This window comes from Xenopus tropicalis, chromosome 4 (assembly GCF_000004195.4).
Source record: "Xenopus tropicalis strain Nigerian chromosome 4, UCB_Xtro_10.0, whole genome shotgun sequence".
Classification (NCBI taxonomy): domain Eukaryota; kingdom Metazoa; phylum Chordata; class Amphibia; order Anura; family Pipidae; genus Xenopus; species Xenopus tropicalis.
This window is the reverse complement of record NC_030680.2, coordinates 135,462,061-135,486,495: the sequence shown is the minus strand read 5'-3', so window position 1 is coordinate 135,486,495 and position 24,435 is coordinate 135,462,061. Positions and strand designations below refer to the sequence as shown.

The 24,435-nt window shown below is 40.6% G+C and overlaps 1 protein-coding gene across 1 annotated transcript; it reads right to left on the bottom strand.

Annotated features, from left to right (window-relative positions):
• Positions 1-4,346: 4,346 nt before the first annotated feature.
• Positions 4,347-11,015, bottom strand: LOC100486992 (renalase). Its single transcript, XM_002933063.5, has 2 exons — positions 10,875-11,015; positions 4,347-5,606 (listed from the first exon to the last, which is right to left on the bottom strand). The coding sequence occupies exon 2, from the start codon at positions 5,584-5,586 to the stop codon at positions 4,405-4,407; it is 1,182 nt and encodes a 393-aa protein (XP_002933109.1). The 5' UTR covers positions 5,587-5,606; positions 10,875-11,015; the 3' UTR covers positions 4,347-4,404.
• Positions 11,016-24,435: the final 13,420 nt, after the last annotated feature.

The window sequence follows — 24,435 nt, the reverse complement described above, 5'->3', positions numbered from 1 at the left end:
GTGACAGCCTTCTTGGATTTCCTATCATCGAGAAACTGCAGATCCAGGGATGCTGAACTACTCTTATGGTTGGTAAAGCAGCTCCTGCTGGTAGCAGAGTTTGGGGCCATCCTCTCTGTAGGTAGAGGCAGCCTAATACTCATTCAAGTCTTCAGCGAGGAACGGCAGAGCATAGAAGCGACCTCTTATGGAATTATGGCTTTAGAATATTGCCTTTGGTTAGGCTGGCAAGGTCCTATTTATTTGATAAAATGTGAATAAATGCTGTGGCCATTTTTCCCACCTCTGTCTTCTGGTGTTTCATTAAAATATGTAACAAGGGGGTTCAGTGGGGTGCCTCAAGGCGAAGGGTCAATTGAGGAGCCCCCTTGTCATGGTTTCAGCTATAGATACAGTACAACCATGTTATTAGCTCAGGAGGCCTCCCCAGACAATGAATAACAAAAGGAGACATGAACCCAAAAAGTGTGAAAAATTCAACCACTAAACAGACCTGCATCTAATCACCTACTTCTTACAGGCCAAACTCACTTGCGTTGTTTTCTGTTGTGTCACATTAAAGCCACATTAGGAATGTAAAATTCCCCAATGTATTTAATGTAATGATGTTATATTTAAATATATATCACTTGAAATAAAAGGATTTCTAATTAATGATCTATATAGTTTTTTTTTTTTGCAGCAAAGACTACAAAACCTGTGTCCTTATGATTAATACGACAAGGCCACGCAAGGTCTGACACCTCCTTAAAACATGACATTTGCAGAACAAAATGCTCTAGACTTAATTTTATCCCAAGACTCATTAACCCTATTGTTATCAGAACAGGAGAAAACTCTGTGACATTATATTGATTAAAGGCAATTCCATTATCAGCCATATCTAGGTGCGCGTCCTCGTCATGACAGACCTGATAAAGGTCACATTTGCATATACCGACATCACATAGAAACTTGGTGTGGAATCTTAGAGCTCATTTGCCTGTAAAATAATAATATCAAGTAGACGGTTCAGCGGGGAATCCTCAAAATCTGGTTTCTGTGTGTAGTCGGTTTTTACTTGCACATGAATGTTTCCCGAGTAAAATATACTATGAGATTTGAGGTGTTTCCTTATTATTTATACAAATTGGCATAATTTAAGCATCTTTGTGCAGAAATCTGTACGTCACCGCTCCATGACAGAGTGCTTTCATTAATATTAGTGGTGACGTGTGGACAGGCATTTTGACAGGCACTGTTTTTCACCGGACAAACAAATACAACTGTTCAAACAGTGTAAGGCAGGGTTCCCCAACCACTGGGCCGTGGGCTGTGCTGAACCTGGATGCATCTAGTTGCAGGGAAACAAGCTCAGGTCTCCCACTGATTTTGTATTATGGTGAGCTGTATTATATTTTATAATGTAATAATATTTATAACAATAAAAATAAAGTGCATAATATAAAATGTTATAATGACATTTACATTATGTATGTAATAAACTATATACTATGCACGAGTTGTACCTCCAACCCTGGTCCTCGGAAAAACTGTCTTGCTTGAAATTGGTCTGTGGTGCAAAAAAGGTTGGGGACCACTGGTGTAAGGGCAACAGCACACAGGGCATTTTGTTTGTCTACTGTGGGTGACAAAAATTCTTTGGCGTCCTTCCTACCAGAAGTAATATGAATTGGTGGGAAACATAGGTGGAGTAAAGTAGCCCCAAACTTCAGGCTACTTCAGAAAGCAAACGCTTTCCCACCGGAGGCTCACATTACTGCCAGTGGGAAGGAATCTAGAGATGTTGAATGATTACCAAAACCAGGAGACTCAGCCCACACTCTTGTTTTTTGTTAATCATTCAATTCTTAGGAAAAGTTGGGACACCAGATGGGTATTTCAAATATGTTTCAACAGATGCATTCAAGCTATAGTATTGCTATATCAATCTAGGGATGCTTTGTCACCTGCTGTAGCACAGATTTACAGCAGGCGACAAAACATCCTGGGTGCCATTGTCCTTAAGCCTTCTGAAAATAGAAAGTATTCACATGCCTAATAATATATATTAGGCATACAGAAGCACCCCAGTTTTATATCCCCAGATTTTACGTTTTCCTGCCCCATACAGGCAAGGTGTGTTTTATTTTTGCTGGATTTTACATTTTCCCGTAACTTACATCGTTTTGACACTGCCCCATAGAAAAAGTAAAACTGAGGTTCTACTGTACACAAAAATACAATCACTCCTTAATTCCCCATGGCCAACTATGCACCCTGAACCAATGGTTTGATAGCACGGATACAGACTAATTTACAGCCATATCTCCACCTTTAATAAATAAAACGTTATGTTTTTTATGTTTTTATACTCTCTCCAACTTTTACATATTCAAGACATAAATATATATTCTAGACATATTAAGGAAAGTTGTATTTGTTTATAAAAGTACATATATATATTTGTATGTTCATTAAAAAAAGAAATAGTTTTATAAACTCCAACTCAGATTTAACTGCATTATAATCATCAGGAAAACGTTAAACTGTACATGGACAGAAATTCTCTCTTGGCAGAGAAATACTACTTGGCATTTTTAAACCTGGGAAATCAACTCAATAATTGATGACTTTGGGATAATAATAATGTCCCTAATAACCATTGATTCAGTAGATAATATGGGGGTCAGGATAGATTTCTAGCTGCACTGGTTTATGCCTTCATCTTTGCTGTCTTCTAGACCAGTATAAACTGGGACCTTGTATAACCAAATTTGATTGCAGATAGAATTGCAGAACTATGTCTGTGGTATATTTACTTGTCTCTCCATGTAAAAAAAAAAAAACACATTTAGTCCCACAACATGCACTGAATGTTTCTTCTGAGAAGCCAGGAAGCATTCTGAGAAATGCCAAATTCCAAAAAGGAATCTGTAGATTTGTTATCCTCACAAAATGGGCATTAATTGGCATCTTACAGTGCAGAGTCCTGGGTGCCATTGGATCTTCTAAGCAGGCAGCAGGGTGGAAAAAGCCATTTTAAAGGCCCATTTCATCTATTATTAGAGTTGCATAATGTTATGGTATATTCTCGTTCTAGACTTATGTTTTCACTTTTTCAACCAAGCAAATGTGTTCTAATATACACATACTTCTTTATCAAAATATTTGCTGCCTATAGAGCTTTACATGTTTGTATATTAAAATGTATTCCATATTTAATACTTTCTGATTTTGGCACCTAGAAAAAAAAATTGATCTCTGTATCAGATGAAAGTCTCACTAGTGACAAGACATTCACAGTTTAGTATTGGTGCCTTATTTTCTAAAAACAGCAAAACTAATTGCTTTATGTAATGGAACACACAGCTGTATCCATACTCTGGAATGCCAATGTGTTTTGGACAGCAGGGAATATGACTTACATTAATCCCTGCCCCAAGAGCTTGAAATCAGTTTCCTATCACATTCACACAATACAGCTCTGTGGTCAATTTCATGAAAAGGACTTTCCCTCATTTTTCATGAGGAAGCCCATGAAACATGGGACAAATGCCACAGAATTTGGTGCCCAAGCTCTAGTCAGCTTCCTAATATAATATATTAATATGTGTAGGACTTTTTTTTTTTTGTGTATTCAAATCTTTATTTATGTTCACATATAAACATTACGTTGTGCGAATATGTGTAGGACTTTGTGTGTAAAGTAGACCCAATGGAAGGCCCAATATTTTCACATAAAGGCAACAGTGTTCCTGTACTGCCTGAGCCCCTTTTCTCAAATTGCAGCCCTGAAAAAGTGATTATCATTCAGGTTTTCCTGAAACTTTTTCAGGATAGTGGCTTTGGATTGTATGGATTCAGGCTACTACACTAACAATAAGATTATACAATATTTGTGTGATAGTTGGCCAGAACAGTAACTTACAACATTTTTTTCTATTTATTTTTCATAGTTCTGCAGGGGGGATTTAGTAACATTTGGATTTTTGTGGTTTTATATTTTTTTTAAACCACGACTAAACTCATTTCCACGAATGGCAGTCATTTATCACAAAATCTGAAAAGCACAAAAGAAAAATAATTGCATAAAAAAAGTGATAACCACAGCTTTTTTGATCTGTTGCAAGAAAACTGTGATTTTTTCATACTGTCGCACAAAAGCCAGCATTAAAAAAAAAACAAAAACCTTAAAAACTCGAAGCAAAGAAAGATCTTCCAGATGTAAAAGGGACATCTGCCCCCATCAGTCTTGATAGGACATGACTACCAGGATAGATGATTCTCTATACAGACATAAATGAAAAAACGCTTTAGGTCACTGTGCTTGTGTTTCTCCCATGTAAAAATGAATTCACATGAAATGTATTTCTAGTTAGTCATTTGGGTTCCATTTATTTTCAATTTTGCTCAAACACATTATCACACTGCAGGCTTAAACAACAAACTTTTGTTTGTGGGAAATGCCCCTATGGCTTTGGACTCTTTAGGAACTAGAGGGATCGTCAAGCCCACATCTTTTCTTTCCCCTTTAAAATGCTTACTGATAACTTCAGCTAGATTTAAGCCACTCAGGGCCGCACCTTCCACACAAGGACTAACTAGCCAGTCCCCACAAATTCCAATGTTATGACTGGCCTGAAAAACACATCCTTCCCCCTGTAGGACATTCAGGGGATTTGCAGCTCCCCACAACTGTACTCTGGTAAAGCAAGGTGTTATGTTTTTTCGATTCCATCCAGTAACATCAGCAAAGCCATTTAGCAGGAGATGTGTTACCTCCTTTTCCTTTGATGGAGGTATGTGTTCCTGTGGTACTTTATGTACAGCTCCAAAGTTCTTTGTGCTTAAAACAGTCCAGCACTCTGTACAATCTTCAGCACTATATTTAGACGTGTTATTTCCAAGCCAAGATATGTCAGAGTGCTCTACAAAAGCACCATCGAAGAAAAGTCCAAGTTTACAGGGAAATGCTACAAGCAACACCCATAGTGAGCAAAGCTGCATGACACTGGTTTTGGGTAACAGCACTGGGCCAAATTTAACCTTTAACAGATCATGAATTTTTGGCACCCCACAGTCAGCCATGAGCCTGTCAGCACACTTTCCATTGTGAGCAACTACCAGATAATCAAACCAGCCATGGTCATCAACCTTCCACTTTTTGACAACAGAATCCCAATGGACATTGCTGACCCATGTATTTCCTTTTACATGCACAAGACTTGAGAGACACCTGGGGACCGTCTGCATTCCACTTGTTCCAATAAAAGGCTGTATGTTCTTGACTTCTACTGGCTCTGCTCCTTTTTTAAGCTGAACAATTTTCCCAGTCCAGACTTTTACCGCCTTCTTGGAATGTAAAAAGGAGACAATCTTGGCAAATCTAGGATCACTCACTGTAAAGAACTGGACAGTGTGGTCAAATACATATTCTTTACCAGCAATGCTGATGATCCTGCTGCTGCACCGGCCTCCTGGGCCATTCTTTCCAGTGTCGAACACAACAGAGTTGGTCAGACCCAGCTGGGACAGCCTTGCAGCACATACTAAACCGGAGATTCCTCCCCCAATGATTGCCACTGCTGCAGTGTTTGTGCTCATTTTCAGCTTTATGGCATACCCTAAAAAAATGCAAAAAAGCAAACTCATTACTATAAAGTTATTATTGAAGAACCCTGACCTGGACCTTAAATATTTCTTACAGTTTAAACTAGTTTAAAATCCAGTTATTTTGAGTAAATCACTCCAATCAATTATTCCAATCAATTATTCACACACTGGAAAAGTAAGAAAGCTGCACAAGAGTTGACATTATGAAATAAAGTGCATTGTGGGTCTTTACTCATAAATTGCTTTTTATTAATCCAAAGACATGGGTGGTAGAAACAGGAAGCTTGTGATTACTGAAGGCTTAGTCAGGCTGGTGACCAATGCACAGCATTGGTATATATTTATATGCCAGGTCCTCGCCCCCAAGTTTGGGCTATGAGAAGGGCATACAAATATTTTGCTTTTGGACACAGTTAGTTTTAGTCTCACACAACCCACAGAGCAGTTTTAATTCCAATTATTTAGTCTTCAGGAAGACAAAACTATACAAGAAGTATGGCGTCAAGTTAATCACTACAACTTATGAGATAGAAAAGTGTGTATATTTGTTGAGCCATATTCCTTGGGATATGTTTATATTCTAAATACAATGCTCCTATAAAAAAAATTAGTTGGTCAGTAATGTGTGGCCCTGTTATAGTTTTCCTTATTTCAGATATATTCAATATATTCAACTTTGTAACATCTAGTTTCAAGTTCCAATAGGCTATCTGTTCAAAATCATTCCATTATTCCTTCTCTCAGAAAAGAACAGTTTCATGTTAAAGAGAGACATATAAACAGAAAATGGGGCTGACTCCAGTTTCATGTATCATTACAACTGTATCAAAGTAGATTGGCATTTCTTCTTGAACAGCACTTCACAGTGGTTTCCGTAAGTTGGTATGGATTGCACAACATGCTTACCAACTGCCATGCCGGATATCTATTTTGCAACCTGGGCTGAAGCGCCCCATTAATATAATTCTGCGCCGGATAATTCTGCCTTCCCTTGAGGAAGTCTGAGGCTTTGAGAAACATTTAATATAAGAGACAAGAGTAAATAGCTGACGTGGTCGATGACATGGGTAATGCTGTGTGGTACAGCTCATGAAGCAGCCCCAATGGTATCAAACCGCTCTTCAGACTGTGATTGTTGGCTGGGCGTATTGATTTCTTCAATCCCAGAAACAAGGGCTCAGCAATATTCTAAAGGATGTAATGACAGTCGGCAAAAGTCTCAAACCATTAGGAGACACCCAAGTCTCAAAACCTGTTTGTCTTGCCTCTGTTTCAACCACTGGACTCGAAAAATGTACATGTTCCTTGCAGAACCTAGCAGAAGAGAGTGTGACCATCCATATATAAAAATCTACTTAATACAACCGCGACTATTCATGTATTTTTTATGAGACTGCTGGTTGGAGAAATCAAATATGCTAGTAATTACTTTATTCAAACAAGGGAACGTTTGCATAAGCGTGCCAACTTAAAATCTTTATTAATAAACAGAAAGCTTTTAAATATCAATTTTTTTTCACTAAAGCTCAAAGAACAAGCATATTGGTGTGTTTGTTCTGGCATGCAAAAATAACATACCTTGTGAAAAATATAATATGAAATAGCATGTGGCGGACTGTGGTCATCTTCTGAAAAAAATGAGCTGAGGCCAAAGTGATTAATGTTTCACTTTATAAAAAAAAAACTAATTATAAATAGTTCTAGTATTTGTTTCCTTAAAGGGTGAAAGGTTGCACCGCACATTTCAGAGCCGCTCTCTGTCCTAATGTATGGAATCTGACATTGGTAGCAAAGATACCTCAGATGTTATTCGTTATTCAAAAAAAAGCTACAGAAAAGTACATTTCGGAGAAGATCAGTTAATAATGAACAATGAATAATAAAAGCCTAACCTTTAAAAATGAGGAAAAGACAAGAAATAGCAGAAAAGTATCTACAACTCCAAAGTCTGTTACAGAAACTGCAAATTCAATACAGCAAAGCCATTGCAATTTAGGTGTGTATTTATGAAGTGCATTTATTTGGTGCCAAAAGAAAAAACATACAATGCTTTCAATTAACAAAATTAAGTAAGGTAAAATAAATACTGCTGCATTTCTCCACAATATTGTAAAAAAAAACTCTGTATAATACACAGTATACCCAGACCTTCCTTAAGGAAATTATTTTACTGAATTTACTATATATTGAGGTACTGGGGACCTCAGCTGTGTAGTATTTTTGTTTTTGGTGCAGTTGCCTATAGGAATAGTACGATGGACATTTATCAACATTCTGATTTTTGTGTTTTTATAATTTTTGGAAACCATGATTAACTAAAGATCCAAGTTAAAAAATCACAAAAAAAAGAGATGTGTAAAAACCATGTAAACCGCAACTTTTTCATGTCATTGCACAAAAAAACATGACTTTTTTTGTTTTGTCAAAAACCTCTAAAATCAAAAACCAAAGAAAGAGCAGTTGCAAAAGGAATGTCTACCATTGGCTTCTTCATGATCGCAACAGGTTTCAGATGGTGTATTTTTCCTTTGAATTTGTCATATATTTATCACATAATTAATTGCAAAAAAATCCTGTTTTTTTCTGCAACAAAATCGTATTTTGATGCAAAAACCACAAATTGTGAAAAATAAATTGTGCATTAGTAAATGCCACCTTAAATGTATAGTATGCATTTTTGCTTAGGTCCCTTTCCCACTACAGACTTTACTATGTGTATCTAATTCAACAACTTGAAAATTGGATCCAACTATTCAGCTCATACAATAACACTTCGTTTTGATGGGACTCAAAACCTGTGATCCAGGTTTCAGTAAAATAAACATTTCTTATGAAAGGTAAGTGTTTCTGTGTTAACTGCATTAAGCTAATGGAGGTACACCCAGTTTCCATGCAACGCCATAAAGATGAATGGACATGATAATCAGGCAGGTTGCTCACATGGGAGCAGAACTGCATCATGTTGTAATTCCTTGCTGTCAAATCAAATGTTGTTGCATGGTGTGAACAGACACATCCAATTCTAGCAGACATATTGGGTGTGACGCAGCAGTTAACCCAAACGACTAGGTCAGTTTTCAATCAGACCAAAGCCCGTAGTAAGGAAAAGGCGCTAAATGGAAAGTCTGGTCAGCTTAAAAATTAAATGCTACATGGCATCTATAATTCCAAGAAAAAGGGGTTTTATTTTTCCATCTGGAACGAATATGAATAACATACAACCAAATTTTGCAGTAAAAAGTTACACATTGCAAAGAAAACTGGATTGTTATTCTACTTTCCTTATTTTTAACACTGATAAAAAAAGAAAACTTTAGAGGTGATTTAGAAAAAAAGGTGCCGAATTGGGCAAGTATAGTTGCCAATAGCAGCCTATCAGCAATTAGCTTTCAACAGTCTACTGCAGGTTACAAGATGTAAGCAAAGCTCTAATTTTTTGCTATGGGTGCAAGTTAGATTCATTTATGTTTTTTGTATTGCTAGAATGTTAAAGTTATTTCTATTGCTTCTCTCTGTTCAGGCCCCTCCTACACATCTTCCAGTAAATCATTCAAACCACTAAAAGGTTGCTGCATTTTCTTTACCTCAGCAACCACATAGCAGTTTATACTTAAAAACGGCATTATTATTATTTTTTATTGATGTATTACTAACAAATTCTGCAATGCTTCACTATTGAGCTTCGTTGACAATACTTCCTGCCCCATTGGAGCTTACAATCTAATTTCCCTATCACGTTCAAGCACTAGCGTCAATTCCATTGAGGCCTATATGTTTTTGTGGGAAGAAAACCAGAGTAAAGGTAAATAATTCACCCCACTGGCCTGTAGTGCTTTGTATGTAAGTGCCATGCAGCCATCTACTTACACAGAGTATTTTTTTCGAGGCTGAGAGAAGTGGAGGAAACTAGGGATGCACCGAATCCGAAAACAGCATCATTTTTGGATTCAGCTGAATCCTTTATAAAAGATTTGGCCGAATACCGTAGCGAATCCTAATTTTTATACGTAAATTATGCGCAGCAAAAAAAATTCCATGTTTATGTGCCAAAATCATGTGATTTTTAAAGGAGATATATTGGATAAATGGGAAAAACCCTAATTTTGTAGGCAATTATGAATAATATACGGTGTTGGTTTCACTTTGGGCTAAACATTAACCCTATCTGTAACAATGGCCCCTTTATTGGAGCGCCCTATAGATCCTCTCAGGTCCGTCTGGGTTTCATATGAGGGGTGGGCGTGTCCTAATGGTCCCTGCCAGAAGCACAGTAGGAGGGGGAGAGCCAATCACAGCCCTGCACTCACACAAGCACAGACAGGCTTCAGTTCCCTATCAGGTCAGCCTAGCTGCTGATTGGTTCCTATCCTACAGTGCAGGGTACGGAGGGCCGCCGGCTCCCCTGCACACCCAGAGAATTCAGCCAGCAGGAAGTGGAACAGGTGGGCGGGGCTAGTGGGGTTTTGGGGGAATTTCTGAATAAATCAGTCCAAAACACAACTTTTTTTAGCACAATCCTTCTATATCTAGAGGAGTATAATTCACTGGTATATTGTTAATTTTTATAGGATATGTCTCCTTTAAGGGGTGGTTCATCTTTTAGTTAGGCTTTAGTATCTTATAGAATGGTCAATTCTAAGCAATTTTTCATTTGGACTTAATTGTTTATTTTTCATAGTTTTTGGATTATTTGCCTTCTTCTAACTACTTTGCAGCTTTCGAATAGGGTTTCGCTGACCCAAGATGCAGAAAAACTATTTCGCTGTGAGGCTACAGTTTTATTGTTACTTTTTATATTTTCTTGTTACTTGTTCTTGTTACTTTTTCTATTCAGTCCCTCTCCAATTCATGTACCAGCCTTTCATTCAAGCAACTCCCTGGTTGCTTAGGTAATTTAGACCCTAGCAACCAGATAGCTGCTGATACTCCAAACTGGAGAGCTGCTGAACAAAAATTTAAATAATTAAAAAACTACAAATGATTATTAAAGACCAATGGCAAATTGTCTCAGAATATTACCCTGTACATCATACTGAATGGCCAAATCCTGCTGAAAAAGGCGCTCTGGTAGTATCCCATTAAAGTGCGGCTCCCCCCATAATAACACATGCCCTGTACAGTACGGGCCTAATCCTAGCCTATAGCACTGACACTGGCTGCTAAGGTATTAAACTGTTCTGTGAGTGTGTTACCCTTCCGCATACACACAGCAGCTCCCGCTCTCAACAAACACTGTTATATAATTATGGGATGTTTAGTTATGGACACATTTCTCTCACCTCAAGCAAGCTGAGCCAATACGTGGCCACCGCACTCAAACTATTTCCGGGTTCTGGTTGTGCCCCGGGCTCCCGTATCCAGCGGAGACTTCCGGTTCGCCATGATTGGCAGCGCTTCCCATGGCACTCCCAGCATGCTTAGCGGTAATGCACTGGCCTAGTGCGCTTGGTTTCGTGTGTTGCGCTGTGAGGCGGGCATGATGTTGAAATAGTCAGTGCTGCAGTCGATTGAAATAAACAGATTTTTGGGAATTGTCTTTAGTCGTCGTATTTTACACAGTTAACTCATTTTTTCACTGGTCAAATGGAAGCAGGCATGTTGCTACCAGAACTGCCAATCATTATATAAATCAGCGCACCAGAGAGAAAAATGGTGCAATGTGTGGACAGATTTGATTTTTTAGAAGCAGAACTGAACATGAGGTTAAAGGGGGTGTACACCTTTAAGTTAACTTTTAGTTAGGTGTTGGACTGGGGTGTTGGACTGGGGTGACCCCGCCTTTACACCCCCCCCCCCCCCACAGGAGCCCCCAACACTCTCCCCCAAACTCGCCTAAGGGCTCTGGCACACGGGGAGATTAGTCGCTCGCAGCGGCGCGATTTCAGTGAAATAGCGCAAGTTTCCTCTCGAGGCACTCAAATTGCGATTTACATTTTCGCCGGTGGGATGGCAATCTGGGGAGATTAGTCGCCCGCGAACAGGGAGTTTTGTCGCGGGCGGCTAATCTCCCTGTGTGCCAGAGCCCTAAATGAAACTCACCTGCAGCGTGTCAGGAGAGGGAAATAGGCGGATCACAGGAGCACCCTGGGGGGTTTGAGTCTGGGCCGCCGGGGTCCACCAGGTTTTTTTCCCAGTGCCCCGGCGGCCAAGTCCAACGCTGGTTATAGAATGGCCTATACCTTTTAGCTGGTTATCATTATTTTTTTTATATTTTTTGAATTATTGGCCACCCTTATCTTCCTCTTTCCAGCTCTCAAAGTGGCGGCCCTTGGCCCCAGCGGGCAAAAACCTACTGAGGCTACAATTTTATTGTTAATGTTACTTTTTAGTACTTATCTTTCTTTTAATGCCTGCCACTATTTATGTTCCAGGTTCTCATATGACCCACCGCTTGGTTGCTGAACCAAACTCCAAACTGGAGGTCTGAACAAAAAGTCATTTAATTAAAAAAAAAAATTTGAAAATGGAGACAAGTTACAAATTTTCTTAAAATATCAAGGTCTACACTATAATAAAAGGTAAAGTAAACAAACAAAATCTTCCTGTACATAAAACTGGAGATGTCCATAGACCGAAAGAAAAGACTATGGGGCATCACAGAGTGAAATAAATGCTTTTAAAGCTAAATTCTTCCACTCTAGACTATGTTGATTTATACAGAATGATTTATCAATAGGCGAAAGTAAGAATAGGCCCCTGATAACCTCATAAACATGAAAAGAGTGGAGGGATTTTACTGTAAAAACTCTTAATTTAGCTCTTTGATCAATGTGTTGCAAGATGACGGATGGCAAAAAGATCCAACACACAGAAAGCACATAGAAAGGCAGATTTTCACATTTTTACAGTGTTTCTAATTAAATAAAAATAAGAGATAGGCACAGATTTTGAATACAGCTATTCACACTGAGCGCGCCATGATTTCTCTATGCTCTGTGTCCTAATGTGATCCTTCCCCAAAAGCACAGGAGGCAGAGCAGCAGTGCATTTGCCCAGAACCCCCGATAGGGCAAATGCATTACTTTTAACTTCCTCCAGTCTCTCCTCCAAAAGTCTGTGACACGTGTCACTCTTTCCAACTCCAGTCAGTGTTTGCAACTTTAGGATGCAATTTTATCTTTAGAGGGCTCACCAAGGCCATGAACCTGCCCTTATTATAGGTTGTGGGTAGCCAATCACAGCTCCGCTCTCACATAGCTAAAAAATTACAATAGCACAGATGATGACATTTATTAAAAGATCAGAATATAAAAAGCTCGAATTAATAAAAATGCCGAACAAATTCAAATAAGAATACGAAAACCTCAAAATCTTCGTCATTTTGGCGAGCTTAGAAACAATAAAAAAAACCTCTAATACCTCCTTGTAGATTGTAAGCTCTTTTGGGCAGGGCCCTCTTCACCTCTTGTATCGGTTATTGATTGCTTTATATGTTACTCTGTATGTCCAATGTATGTAACCCACTTATTGTACAGCGCTGCGGAATATGTTGGCGCTTTATAAATAAATGTTAATGTAATGTAATGTAATACCACAAATTTTATAAATAATGAAACAATTTGCTCCCAGTGACAGCTCCCATTGACTTTGACAGCTTTTAAATGGTGTGGTTTTGTATTAGTGGTTTTTGTTGTTTTTACACTTGATAAATTGTGAAAAATTAGTTTTGAAATAATTAGTAAAATAATTAGCGAAGTATCCAACCACTCTGCCTTCACCATTATTGTTAATGTTTTGTTTTTGTTTTGCAGGGGGATTATCTGTACAAGGATCAAATATGGAGTAGCTTCAATTCCATCAGAAAATAACAAAAGCCATAGCTCTTTCTTAATTTACAATTAACAATAGGCAAAAAGTATGTTTAGTACAAACCCTATTCACTGAGGTCATGTTTAAAAGCCTGTATACTGTCCCTTTAGCATGCAAAGTTGAGGTAAAATTATTAGAAATATTTTGTCTCTAGACAGGTTGACTTTTAGAGTAGGTAGAAAGGTTATTGCCCATTGGTTCCCACAGTCAGACTGGCTACTGTTTGAAATGATAAATTAATACCCTGTGCGCTAGATATTTTTGTATTTAAAGGTGAACTCCAGCTTCCAAACCAACATTTGTTAAAGAGCCCCACACAATACAGAAACCCCTAATATACTTATCCGTTCCTTCATAAAGTATGAATAAATACCATTTTTTATATGCTGAAATTCAGCAGCAAAACAGTTCTTCTCTTTCTGCATCATTTGAAATGCTTGTAGGGCTAAAACATTGATGTTACAAATTGTAACAACTTCTCCACAGCTTACAGACAGCATGCAGGAACTACATAACCCACAATGCATTGCACTGTGATGTTCCGTTCCTTATTGACATCACGTGTGCAGGGAATTGTGGGATTGGGAGGATGCAGGCTGAAGGCAGGCTGAGGACAGGCGACTACTGTTACAGTTTATTTGAGTCACAAAGTAGTCAGCCAGATCAGCAGGGGGACAGGGGGCGGGGCTTAGGGAATTGTTCCAAACCATATTATTACATTAAAAATCATAGAAAGGCTGCATATTTTTTAATTGATGTATATTGTAAAGTTGCTTAAAATGATGTTCATTTTTCAAAAACCCCACGGTGTGTTTGGGTGGAGTCTCTCTTTAAATCAGGGATGCCTATTACTTTCCTGCCCTGAACCACTTCTTCGATTGCTCCAGTCCTGTCTTCTGATATTACTGGACGATCTTTCCCAGTTGTTCAACCAATCAGCTGGAGGCTGGGGATTTAGATCAGTCTGGGCAAATCAATGCTTGAGTGTCCTTGTATAGCAGCAATCCTTTGTGCCTGAGGAGCAAAGGGCCCCGCACAAGAAAACAAAGCAATGCTAAACATATTTCCTTTGTGCTAGAAGAATTCAAATTAAAATGCTTGGTACAAATTAACATACATTTTTACCAGCTCTTTAAAAAATCCTTATAGTAAACAGAAGGACATAGTGGGTTATTTTTAAACAACATGGACAGGCGTATGTGGCTTTTCCCTCCCTGTCTGAAAACTTTGATTGAAGCTCTAACAGAATAGCCCCGTTATGAAAGCTTTCCAGACCCTTAATTTAGTAATCCAATCCCTTCTGGTCTTGTCATGTTAAAAAGTGACATGTGTTTGCTTTGGCCCAGTACGAGAAGCAGAGAGATGCTTGTAGGTAGGAACTGTATGTATTTGACCTGGCTCCAAATTCTGTTTTCGCCTTTCAACAAATTAGTTCAGCTGCATTAAATAAAATGTTGCTTGGCTTTGCTTTGGAGAGAGCCTTTTCTGAAGTAGGAATTAAATGAAAAACCCCAAATAACTATAATGGAAACTAAGGAGCATTAACTCTTTGACTCCAAGGAGGGTAAGAAATATAATGCTGAAATGAGCTGACAGCTGTTCTTTTCTGAGAATAGTTAAAGGAATACTGTTATGGGAAACATGTTTTTTTCAAAATGCTTCAGTTAATAGAGCTTCTCCAGCAGAATTCTGCATTTGATTTTTCAAAAACACACAGATTTTTTTTTGAAATTTCACATGGGGCTAGCCATATTCTTCATTTCCCAGGGTGCCACAGCCATGTGACCTGTGCTCTGATAAACTTCAGTCACACTTTACTGCAGCGCTGCAAGTTGGAGTGCTATCCCCCCCCTCCCCCCCCAGCAGCCGATCAGCAGAACAATGGGAAGGGAGCAAGATAGCAGCTCCCAGTAGGTATCAGAATAGCGCTCAATAGTAAGAAATCCAAGTCCAGCTTGGGACTCCTCCAGTTACATGGGAGTAGGAGAAACAATAGGTTGCCTGAAAGCAGTTCTAATGAGTAGCGCTGGATCCTTCTGAAAGCTCAGACTCAGGCAAAATGCACTGAGATGGCACCTACACACCAATATTACAGCTAAAAATATATTTGTTGGTTTAAAGGAGACATATCCTATAAAAATTAAGAATGTACCAGGGAAATTTACTCCTCTAGATATAGAAGGATTGTGCTTAAAAATGTTGTGTTTCAGACTGATTTATTGAGAAATTCCCCCAAACCCCACTAGCCCCGCCCATCTGTTCCACTTCCTGCTGGCTGAATTCTCTGGATGAGCTGGGGAGCCGGCGGCCCTCCGTACCCTGCACTGTAGGATAGGAACCAATCAGCAGCTAGGCTGACCTGATAGGGAACTGAAGCCTGTCTGTGCTTTGTGTGAGTGCAGGGCTGTGATTGGCTCTCCCCTTTTTACTGTGCTTCAAGCAGGGACCGTTAGGACACGCCCACTCTTCATTTCACACTGGACAGAGAAGTGATAGGATCTATAGGGAGCTCCAATAAAGGGGCCATTGTTACAGATAGGATTAATGTTTAGCCCAAAGGGAAACCAGCACCGGATATTATTCATAATTGCCTACAAAATTAGCGTTTTTCCCATTTATCCAATATGTCTCCTTTAAGAATAACATTTTAAATGGTAGAGTGAATTATTTGCTAGTGTAATTTAGAAATAAAAAGTACCCCATAAAAATCATGGTAGTATCCCTTTAATGACAATGTCCTATTTCTGCAAATAGTGCAGGTTTGTAGCTTAACCATGCAGTCCCTTAAAGGGGTATGCTGTACCCAAAGCGAGTAACATATATAAATCAGGGTGGCCACTGTCACCTCCCTGCAATATTGCAATCTGTAATGTTACTGGTCACTTTAAAAAGCAAGAATTATGAATAAGAGGCTGATTTATCATTGTTTAAATTTAAATTTTATCCGCAATTTGAACTTTTTTGTGCAAGAAATTCCAAATTAGAATTCTGAGCGTTCAATGTAAAGATTATAAAAACTTGAATGTAAAACTTCGGCATCTAAAAGCTAACAAATTCATGTGGAAGCCAAAGGGAGTTATTCTAGGCAAAATGTATGCATTTTATATTTAATTGGAGCTTTTCACATTTTTTCATCTTTTTGAGAGTACGTAGACCCATTGAAATTGATGGGTAGAATGTGAGTTTGATGTATTCAAGTCTTTTTCATGTTTAAATGTATTCAATTTTTTTCATAAATAAGACAACTTTATTATTTATTATTATTAACATTTATTTATAAAGCGCCAACATATTCTGCAGCGCTGTTCAAGTTTGGTAAAATTTCAAGTTTATTCCCAAATTTGATATTTCCAAAATTGATAAATACGCCTCTTAGTCTTCTGGCACTATTGTACAGTCAGAATATGCAATTGCACATGAAAACATTTTCAAATATAACATTGCACCAAAACAACACACTGAGGCAGCGTATAAATAATATGTGTGGAACTATAAATGAATTCAGCTTTATTTACAGTGTTAGTTCACATAGAAATTATGTTTAATGTGATGTAGACCAGGGGTCCCCAACCTTTATTTTTCCAAGGACCGGTTTCAAGGAGAAAATTTCTTCCACAGACTATAGTTACGATGCGCGCAGCGCGAATTGCATGCACAGTCTTAATTCGTACGTTCGTATGTGTCTTTAAATGCTATGCGCGTTGAATTTTCGCCTCTCCGTGTACGACGCATTGTGCTTCGGGGGAATGGCGGCGGCCCAGTGCCAAGCAGTCCACGGCCCAGCAGTTGGGTACTCCTGATGTAGACAGTGAAATTCTGAACCGTGGTCTTCATTTTTGATTTTTTTAGGTTTTAGTTCCAGCTTGGAATTATCAGCAGCTATCTGGTTGCTAGGTTCCAATTTACTCTAGCAACCAGACTGTGGGTTTAATGAAAGACTGGAAAAAGAAGATAGGCAATAAAAAAAGTCACAGTAACTTTGTATCCTTACAGAGCAAATGGTTTTTGGCTGCTAAGGTCAGTGGCCCCCCCCCCCTTTACTTGAATGCTGGGAAGAAGCAAAAGTAAAAGACAAATAATTCCAAAATTCAAAAACTATAAAAAAAAGATTAATTGATAAGTTGCTAAGAGAAGGACATTCTATAACATATCACATGTAACCATTTTTTCCCAGGCTGGTGCTCCCTATGGAAGTGCTGTGTTTTTTCCTGGGCCTCTGCATTATTTCTTTAAAGAAAGTGTTTACGTTGATGGGTGGGTTCATAACATATTATCACCCTTTAGGGGGGCTATCCTTGTCCTTTAGTCATTTTTAAACATTGCTTTGATTGTGCTGGAAGATATGCATAAGTGTTTCCTTTTAGTTTTGTCTAGTTTTGTGCTCCAAAATGCCATTTAAATTAGATGTTTATTTTTCATATATTTGGAGATATTTATGGAGGCAAATAAAAGAATACATATTATTAAAAAGTTTAGTTCATTCAAGAATCAGTTCAGCCAACCTATTATTGTCTTTATTATTTTTTTTGCTTATTATTTCCCTTGTATTTGTATGAATGTCATTTCTGCTTGCCTACTCTCTACCCTTTCTATCTGAAAGCTACTGTTATCTCATGCTGATTACCCCCCCTTCTGTTTTGCCTCCATTTAACCCTCACCTACCCAGGATTTCAGGAATCACAAGAAACCATGAGATTGTAAAGATACTCTTGTGCTCTTCTGTTGTAATGGATGCAGAAGTGAATTTTCCACAAATATGCCATACAAACATATGTTTAGCCCCTTCCTTTTACAGGTTTCTTACATAAAACATACCGACATTTACTAAACTATGCAGAATATATAAGAAATAAAATGTAATATTAAAGACTGAGCAGACTGCAATCTATCACAGCTTAATGGCCTTTACTACTAACATTTATTTTTTTCTGCATGTTCTCATAGGGCCTTCTTCCTAAAATGTCAAAATAGCAATGTTTATTATTTTGTGGCACTTGTTATGAATAGCAAAATATTTCTGGTGAAGTCAGAGTGATATTGAGGTTATTGTTGATGTTGTAATGGTTAAAATGTCAGCCTGAAGGTGGAACCACAGAGACCCTGAAAGCTTGGTAATATTTCCACATATTTAGCCATTAAAGGGCATTGCATTTATGGTACTCTTGTTTTTTTCGGAATTTAGAAAAAGTATTTAAATGTAATTTAAATCCCATTAATTACAATAGCATTTCAATTGTTTGGACAAAGTGACCAAAGAGTAGTAGAATATTGATGATTTATTCTGTCATTTTGCCCCCAAAACGTTTATCACTGGACAAGAGGAAATAATGGAATGTAACCGGGTCTGACACCTTGCTGGTGGAAAATATTTTTTTGGAGGTCAAAGGTCTTTATTGTTGTATGGAAAGTTTCAGAAATAACCTTTTCTCAGGGGATTTAAATGAAGGGGTAGATTTATTAACATTACACCAGTTTGAGGTTTTTTTTGGTGTGGTGAGTTTTCAAATTTTTTCCATGAAAAATAAACAATTCTGCCTCCCCATAAATTAGTTTGTAATGAGTTATGCACCTTATTTTAACCACTGTTTTCTATGGAAAGGGGGTCATTAAAGGGGTTGTTTGCCTTTAAATGAACATTTCGTATGGCATGTACATTGATATTCTGAGACAATTGCAAACGGGTTTTCAATTTTTTTATCTTTTGTGTTTTTTTTTTTATCTATAAAGCTTTTTTTTTTTTTTTTTATAACAACTCTCCAGTTTGGAATTTCAAGAGCTATCTGGTTGCTCGGTCTTGCTTACCTTAGAAACCAGGCAGACGGCCTGATTAGGACCATAAGAAAATAAATAAATAAAAAAGGACAATAACAATAAAATTGTAGCCTCACAGAGCAATATTTTTTTGGCTTCTGTGGCCAGTGATTTTCAAACGAAAGAAGCTCCAAGCACACCGGATTAAAAAGGAAAAAACTTCATCTTTATTCGTCCATTAAGATACGGGTACCTAACGCGTTTCGTGCGCGTGCGCACTTAATCATAGGCATGAGTGGCCAGTGACCCCCATTTGAAAGCCGGAAGGCAAATAATTCAACAGCTATTAAAAAAATAACAAAGACCAATTGCAGAGCTGCTTGGAATAGGACATTTTATAGCATATTAAAAGTTAACTCAAAGGTAAACCACCCCTTTAAATGATGATAATCAGCACCCATAACAGCATGGAGACCCATTCTTAAAGCTGGCCATACACGCATCAATAATATGTATGTATGTATAACTTTATTTATAAGGCACCACAAGGGTACACAATACAAAATTACACACAGGGAGGACAAGTGTTATAATAAATACAATAAATATATATAAATGCACAGGGAATAATGTGGTATGAGACACAGTAGGAAGGAGGTCCCTGCCCCGTAGAGCTTACAATCTGAGTGGTTGGGTAACATACAGGCACAAATTATAAGGTAAGAGGCACCAGGTATGGGCATTTGCCCTTAAGCGCAGGACTGGGCAAAATAATGTCTTAGTGCTCCAGAAGGTAACAGCTGAGCTTTTTCTTAAAGAGAGTGGGTGAGTGTTCCCTACGGAGGGATTCAGGGATAGAGTTCCAGAGGTAAGGAGCAGCGAGATAGAAAGGTTTAAGCCGAAAGAGAGCAGTGGGTGTATAAAACAAGGTTTCGTATGATATTCGGTGTGTGTATAGTGGATTGAAAAAGTTACCAATATTGGGAAAGCCTTGGATATCGGTCATCTCTTCGATTGGACGGAACAGAACATTTTTATCGGGTGCTGTTGAAGGCGCCCGAGCAAAGGCAAATGTTTAGGGCTTAATTTCTATTGTTTCTACCTCCATATCTGACGATTCAGCCATGAACGTTAGTGGAGGGTACGAGCAATGTTTCCTGTGACCAATGGTCGCAGGAAAAATCGGAATTGTAACGTATATGGCCATCTTGAGTCCAGACCCATGGGTTAAGAATGGCCGACTTTTGAAAATTGGAAAATCATCACAATCCCTCTCTGAATTCCATGCATGTTTGTTCTTCATGGTTTATCATTGTCAGGTATTTATTATTAATAGATTTCAAGTCTGAAAATTAGTTTTTGAGAAATGTGCAAGGTTCCTAAAAACAACGTTTAAGCATCCGTGACTAAGGGGCACATTTACTAATCCACGAACGCTCCGAATGCGTCCAAATGCGTTTTTTTTCGTAATGATCGGTATTTTTGCGACTCTTTTCGTCGCGAAAAAATCGTATTGTTGCGCAGAGTACGAAAGTTTCGGATTCATTCAAGCTTTGGTATCGTGACTTTCCTTGGGCCAGGTTGAAGCTGTAGAGTGCCATTGAGCCCTATGGGAGACTTTCCTTGGGCCGGGTTGGAGCTGCAGAGTGCCATTGAGCCCTATGGGAGGCTTTCCTTGGGCCGGGTTGGAGCTGCAGAGTGCCATTGAGCCGTATGGGAGACTTTCCTTAGGCCGGGTTGGAGCTGCAGAGTGCCATTGAGCCCTATGGGAGACTTTCCTTGGGCCGGGTTGGAGCTGCAGAGTGCCATTGAGCCCTATGGGAGACTTTCCTTGGGCCGGGTTGGAGCTGCATAGTGCCATTGAGCCCTATGGGAGACTTTCCTTGGTCCAGGTTGGAGCTGCACAGTGCCATTGAGCCCTATGGGAGACTTTCCTTGGTCCAGGTTGGAGCTGCAGAGTGCCATTGAGCCCTATGGGAGGCTTTCCTTGGGCCGGGTTGGAGCTGCAGAGTGCCATTGAGCCCTATGGGAGACTTTCCTTGGGCCGGGTTGGAGTTGCATAGTGCCATTGAGCCCTATGGGAGACTTTCCTTGGGCCGGGTTGGAGCTGCAGAGTGCCATTGAGCCCTATGGGAGGCTTTCCTTGGTCCAGGTTGGAGCTGCAGAGTGCCATTGAGCCCTATGGGAGGCTTTCCTTGGGCCGGGTTGGAGCTGCAGAGTGCCATTGAGCCCTATGGGAGACTTTCCTTGGGCCGGGTTGGAGCTGCACAGTGCCATTGAGCCCTATGGGAGACTTTCCTTGGTCCAGGTTGGAGCTGCAGAGTGCCATTGAGCCCTATGGGAGGCTTTCCTTGGGCCGGGTTGGAGCTGCAGAGTGCCATTGAGCCCTATGGGAGACTTTCCTTGGGCCGGGTTGGAGTTGCAGAGTGCCATTGAGCCCTATGGGAGACTTTCCTTGGGCGGGGTTGGAGCTGCAGAGTGCCATTGAGCCCTATGGGAGACTTTCCTTGGGCCGGGTTGGAGTTGCAGAGTGCCATTGAGCCCTATGGGAGACTTTCCTTGGGCGGGGTTGGAGCTGCAGAGTGCCATTGAGCCCTATGGGAGACTTTCCTTGGGCGGGGTTGGAGCTGCAGAGTGCCATTGAGCCCTATGGGAGACTTTCCTTGGGCCGGGTTGGAGCTGCAGAGTACCATTGAGCCCTATGGGAGACTTTCCTTGGGCCGGGTTGGAGCTGCAGAGTGCCATTGAGCCCTATGGGAGGCTTTCCTTGGGCCGGGTTGGAGCTGCAGAGTGCCATTGAGCCCTATGGGAGACTTTCCTTGGGCCGGGTTGGAACTGCAGAGTGCCATTGAGCCCTATGGGAGGCTTTCTTTGGGCGGGGTTGGAGCTGCAGAGTGCCATTGAGCCCTATGGGAGACTTTCCTTGGGCCAGGTTGGAGCTGCAGAGTGCCATTGAGCCCTATGGGAGGCTTTCCTTGGGCCGGGTTGGAGCTGCAGAGTGCCATTGAGCCCTATGGGAGACTTTCCTTGGGCCGGGTTGGAGCTCAGAGTGCCATTGAGCCCTATGGGAGACTTTCCTTGGGCGGGGTTGGAGCTGCAGAGTGCCATTGAGCCCTATGGGAGACTTTCCTTGGGCGGGGTTGGAGCTGTAGAGTGCCATTGAGCCCTATGGGAGACTTTCCTTGGGCCGGGTTGGAGCTGCAGAGTACCATTGAGCCCTATGGGAGGCTTTCCTTGGGCCGGGTTGGAGCTGCAGAGTGCCATTGAGCCCTATGGGAGGCTTTCCTTGGGCCGGGTTGGAGCTGCAGAGTGCCATTGAGCCCTATGGGAGGCTTTCCTTGGGCCGGGTTGGAGCTGCAGAGTGCCATTGAGCCCTATGGGAGGCTTTCCTTGGGCGGGGTTGGAGCTGCAGAGTGCCATTGAGCCCTATGGGAGACTTTCCTTGGGCGGGGTTGGAGCTGCAGAGTGCCATTGAGCCCTATGGGAGACTTTCCTTGGGCCGGGTTGGAGCTGCAGAGTGCCATTGAGCCCTATGGGAGACTTTCCTTGGGCCGGGTTGGAGCTGCAGAGTGCCATTGAGCCCTATGGGAGACTTTCCTTGGGCCGGGTTGGAGCTGCAGAGTGCCATTGAGCCCTATGGGAGACTTTCCTTGGGCCGGGTTGGAGCTGCAGAGTGCCATTGAGCCCTATGGGAGACTTTCCTTGGGCCGGGTTGGAGCTGCAGAGTGCCATTGAGCCCTATGGGAGACTTTCCTTGGGCCGGGTTGGAGCTGCAGAGTGCCATTGAGCCCTATGGGAGACTTTCCTTGGGCCGGGTTGGAGCTGCAGAGTGCCATTGAGCCCTATGGGAGACTTTCCTTGGGCCAGGTTGGAGCTGCAGAGTGCCATTGAGCCCTATGGGAGACTTTCCTTGGGCCGGGTTGGAGCTGCAGAGTGCCATTGAGCCCTATGGGAGACTTTCCTTGGGCCGGGTTGGAGCTGCAGAGTGCCATTGAGCCCTATGGGAGACTTTCCTTGGGCCGGGTTGGAGCTGCAGAGTGGCATTGAGCCCTATGGGAGGCTTCCAAAATCATGCAAAGTAACATAGTAACATAGTAACATAGTAACATAGTAAGTTGGGTTGAAAAAAGACATACGTCCATCAAGTTCAACCATAATGCCTATACCTAACCTGCCTAACTACAAGTTGATCCAGAGGAAGGCAAAAAACCCTATCTGAAGCCTCTCTAATTTGCCTCAGAGGGGAAAAAATTCCTTCCTGACTCCAAGATGGCAATCGGACCAGTCCCTGTATCAACTTGTACTAAGAGCTATCTCCCATAACCGTGTATTCCCTCACTTGCTAAGAATCCATCCAGCCCCTTCTTAAAGCTATATAATGTATCAGCCAGTACGACTGATTCGGGGAGGGAATTCCACAACTTCACAGCTCTCACTGTAAAAAATCCTTTCCGAATATTTAAATGGAACCTCCCTTCTTCTAAACGGAGTGGGTGCCCTCGTGTCCGTTGGAAGGACCTACTGGTAAATAAAACATTAGAGAGGTTATTATATGATCCCCTTATATATTTATACATAGTTATCATGTCACCTCTTAAGCGCCTCTTCTCCAGTGTAAACAGACCCAACTTGGCCAGTCTTTCTTCATAACCGAGACTTTCCATACCCTTTACCAGCTTAGTTGCCCTTCTCTGGACCCTCTCTAGCTCAATAATGTCCCGTTTGAGCACTGGAGACCAAAACTGAACAGCATATTCTAGATGGGGCCTTACCAGTGCTCTGTAAAGGGGAAGAATAACCCCCTCCTCCCGTGAATCTATACCCCTTTTAATACAGCTCAGAACCTTGTTTGCCCTTGCAGCTGCTGCCTGGCATTGCTTGCTACAGCCAAGTTTATTATCTACAAGGACTCCAAGATCCTTCTCCATTATGGATTTGCCTAGTGCAGTCCCATTAAGGTTATACGGGGCTTGCATATTTTTACATCCCAGGTGCATGACCTTACATTTATCCACATTAAATCTCATCTGCCACTTAGCTGCCCAGATTGCCAGTTGGTCAAGATCCTGCTGCAGGGATGTCACATCCTGGATAGAATTGACTGGTCTGCAGAGTTTTGTGTCATCTGCAAACACTGATACATTACTCATAATACCCTCCCCTAAGTCATTTATGAACAAATTAAACAAAAGTGGACCCAGTACAGAACCCTGAGGGACCCCACTGAGAACCTTACTCCAAGTAGAGAATGTGCCATTAACAACCACCCTCTGTACCCGA

Bases quoted from the DNA above. Each gene is read 5' to 3' on its own strand.
- LOC100486992 (XM_002933063.5), bottom strand. From the start codon at position 5,586: ATGAGCACAAACACTGCAGCAGTGGCAATCATTGGGGGAGGAATCTCC.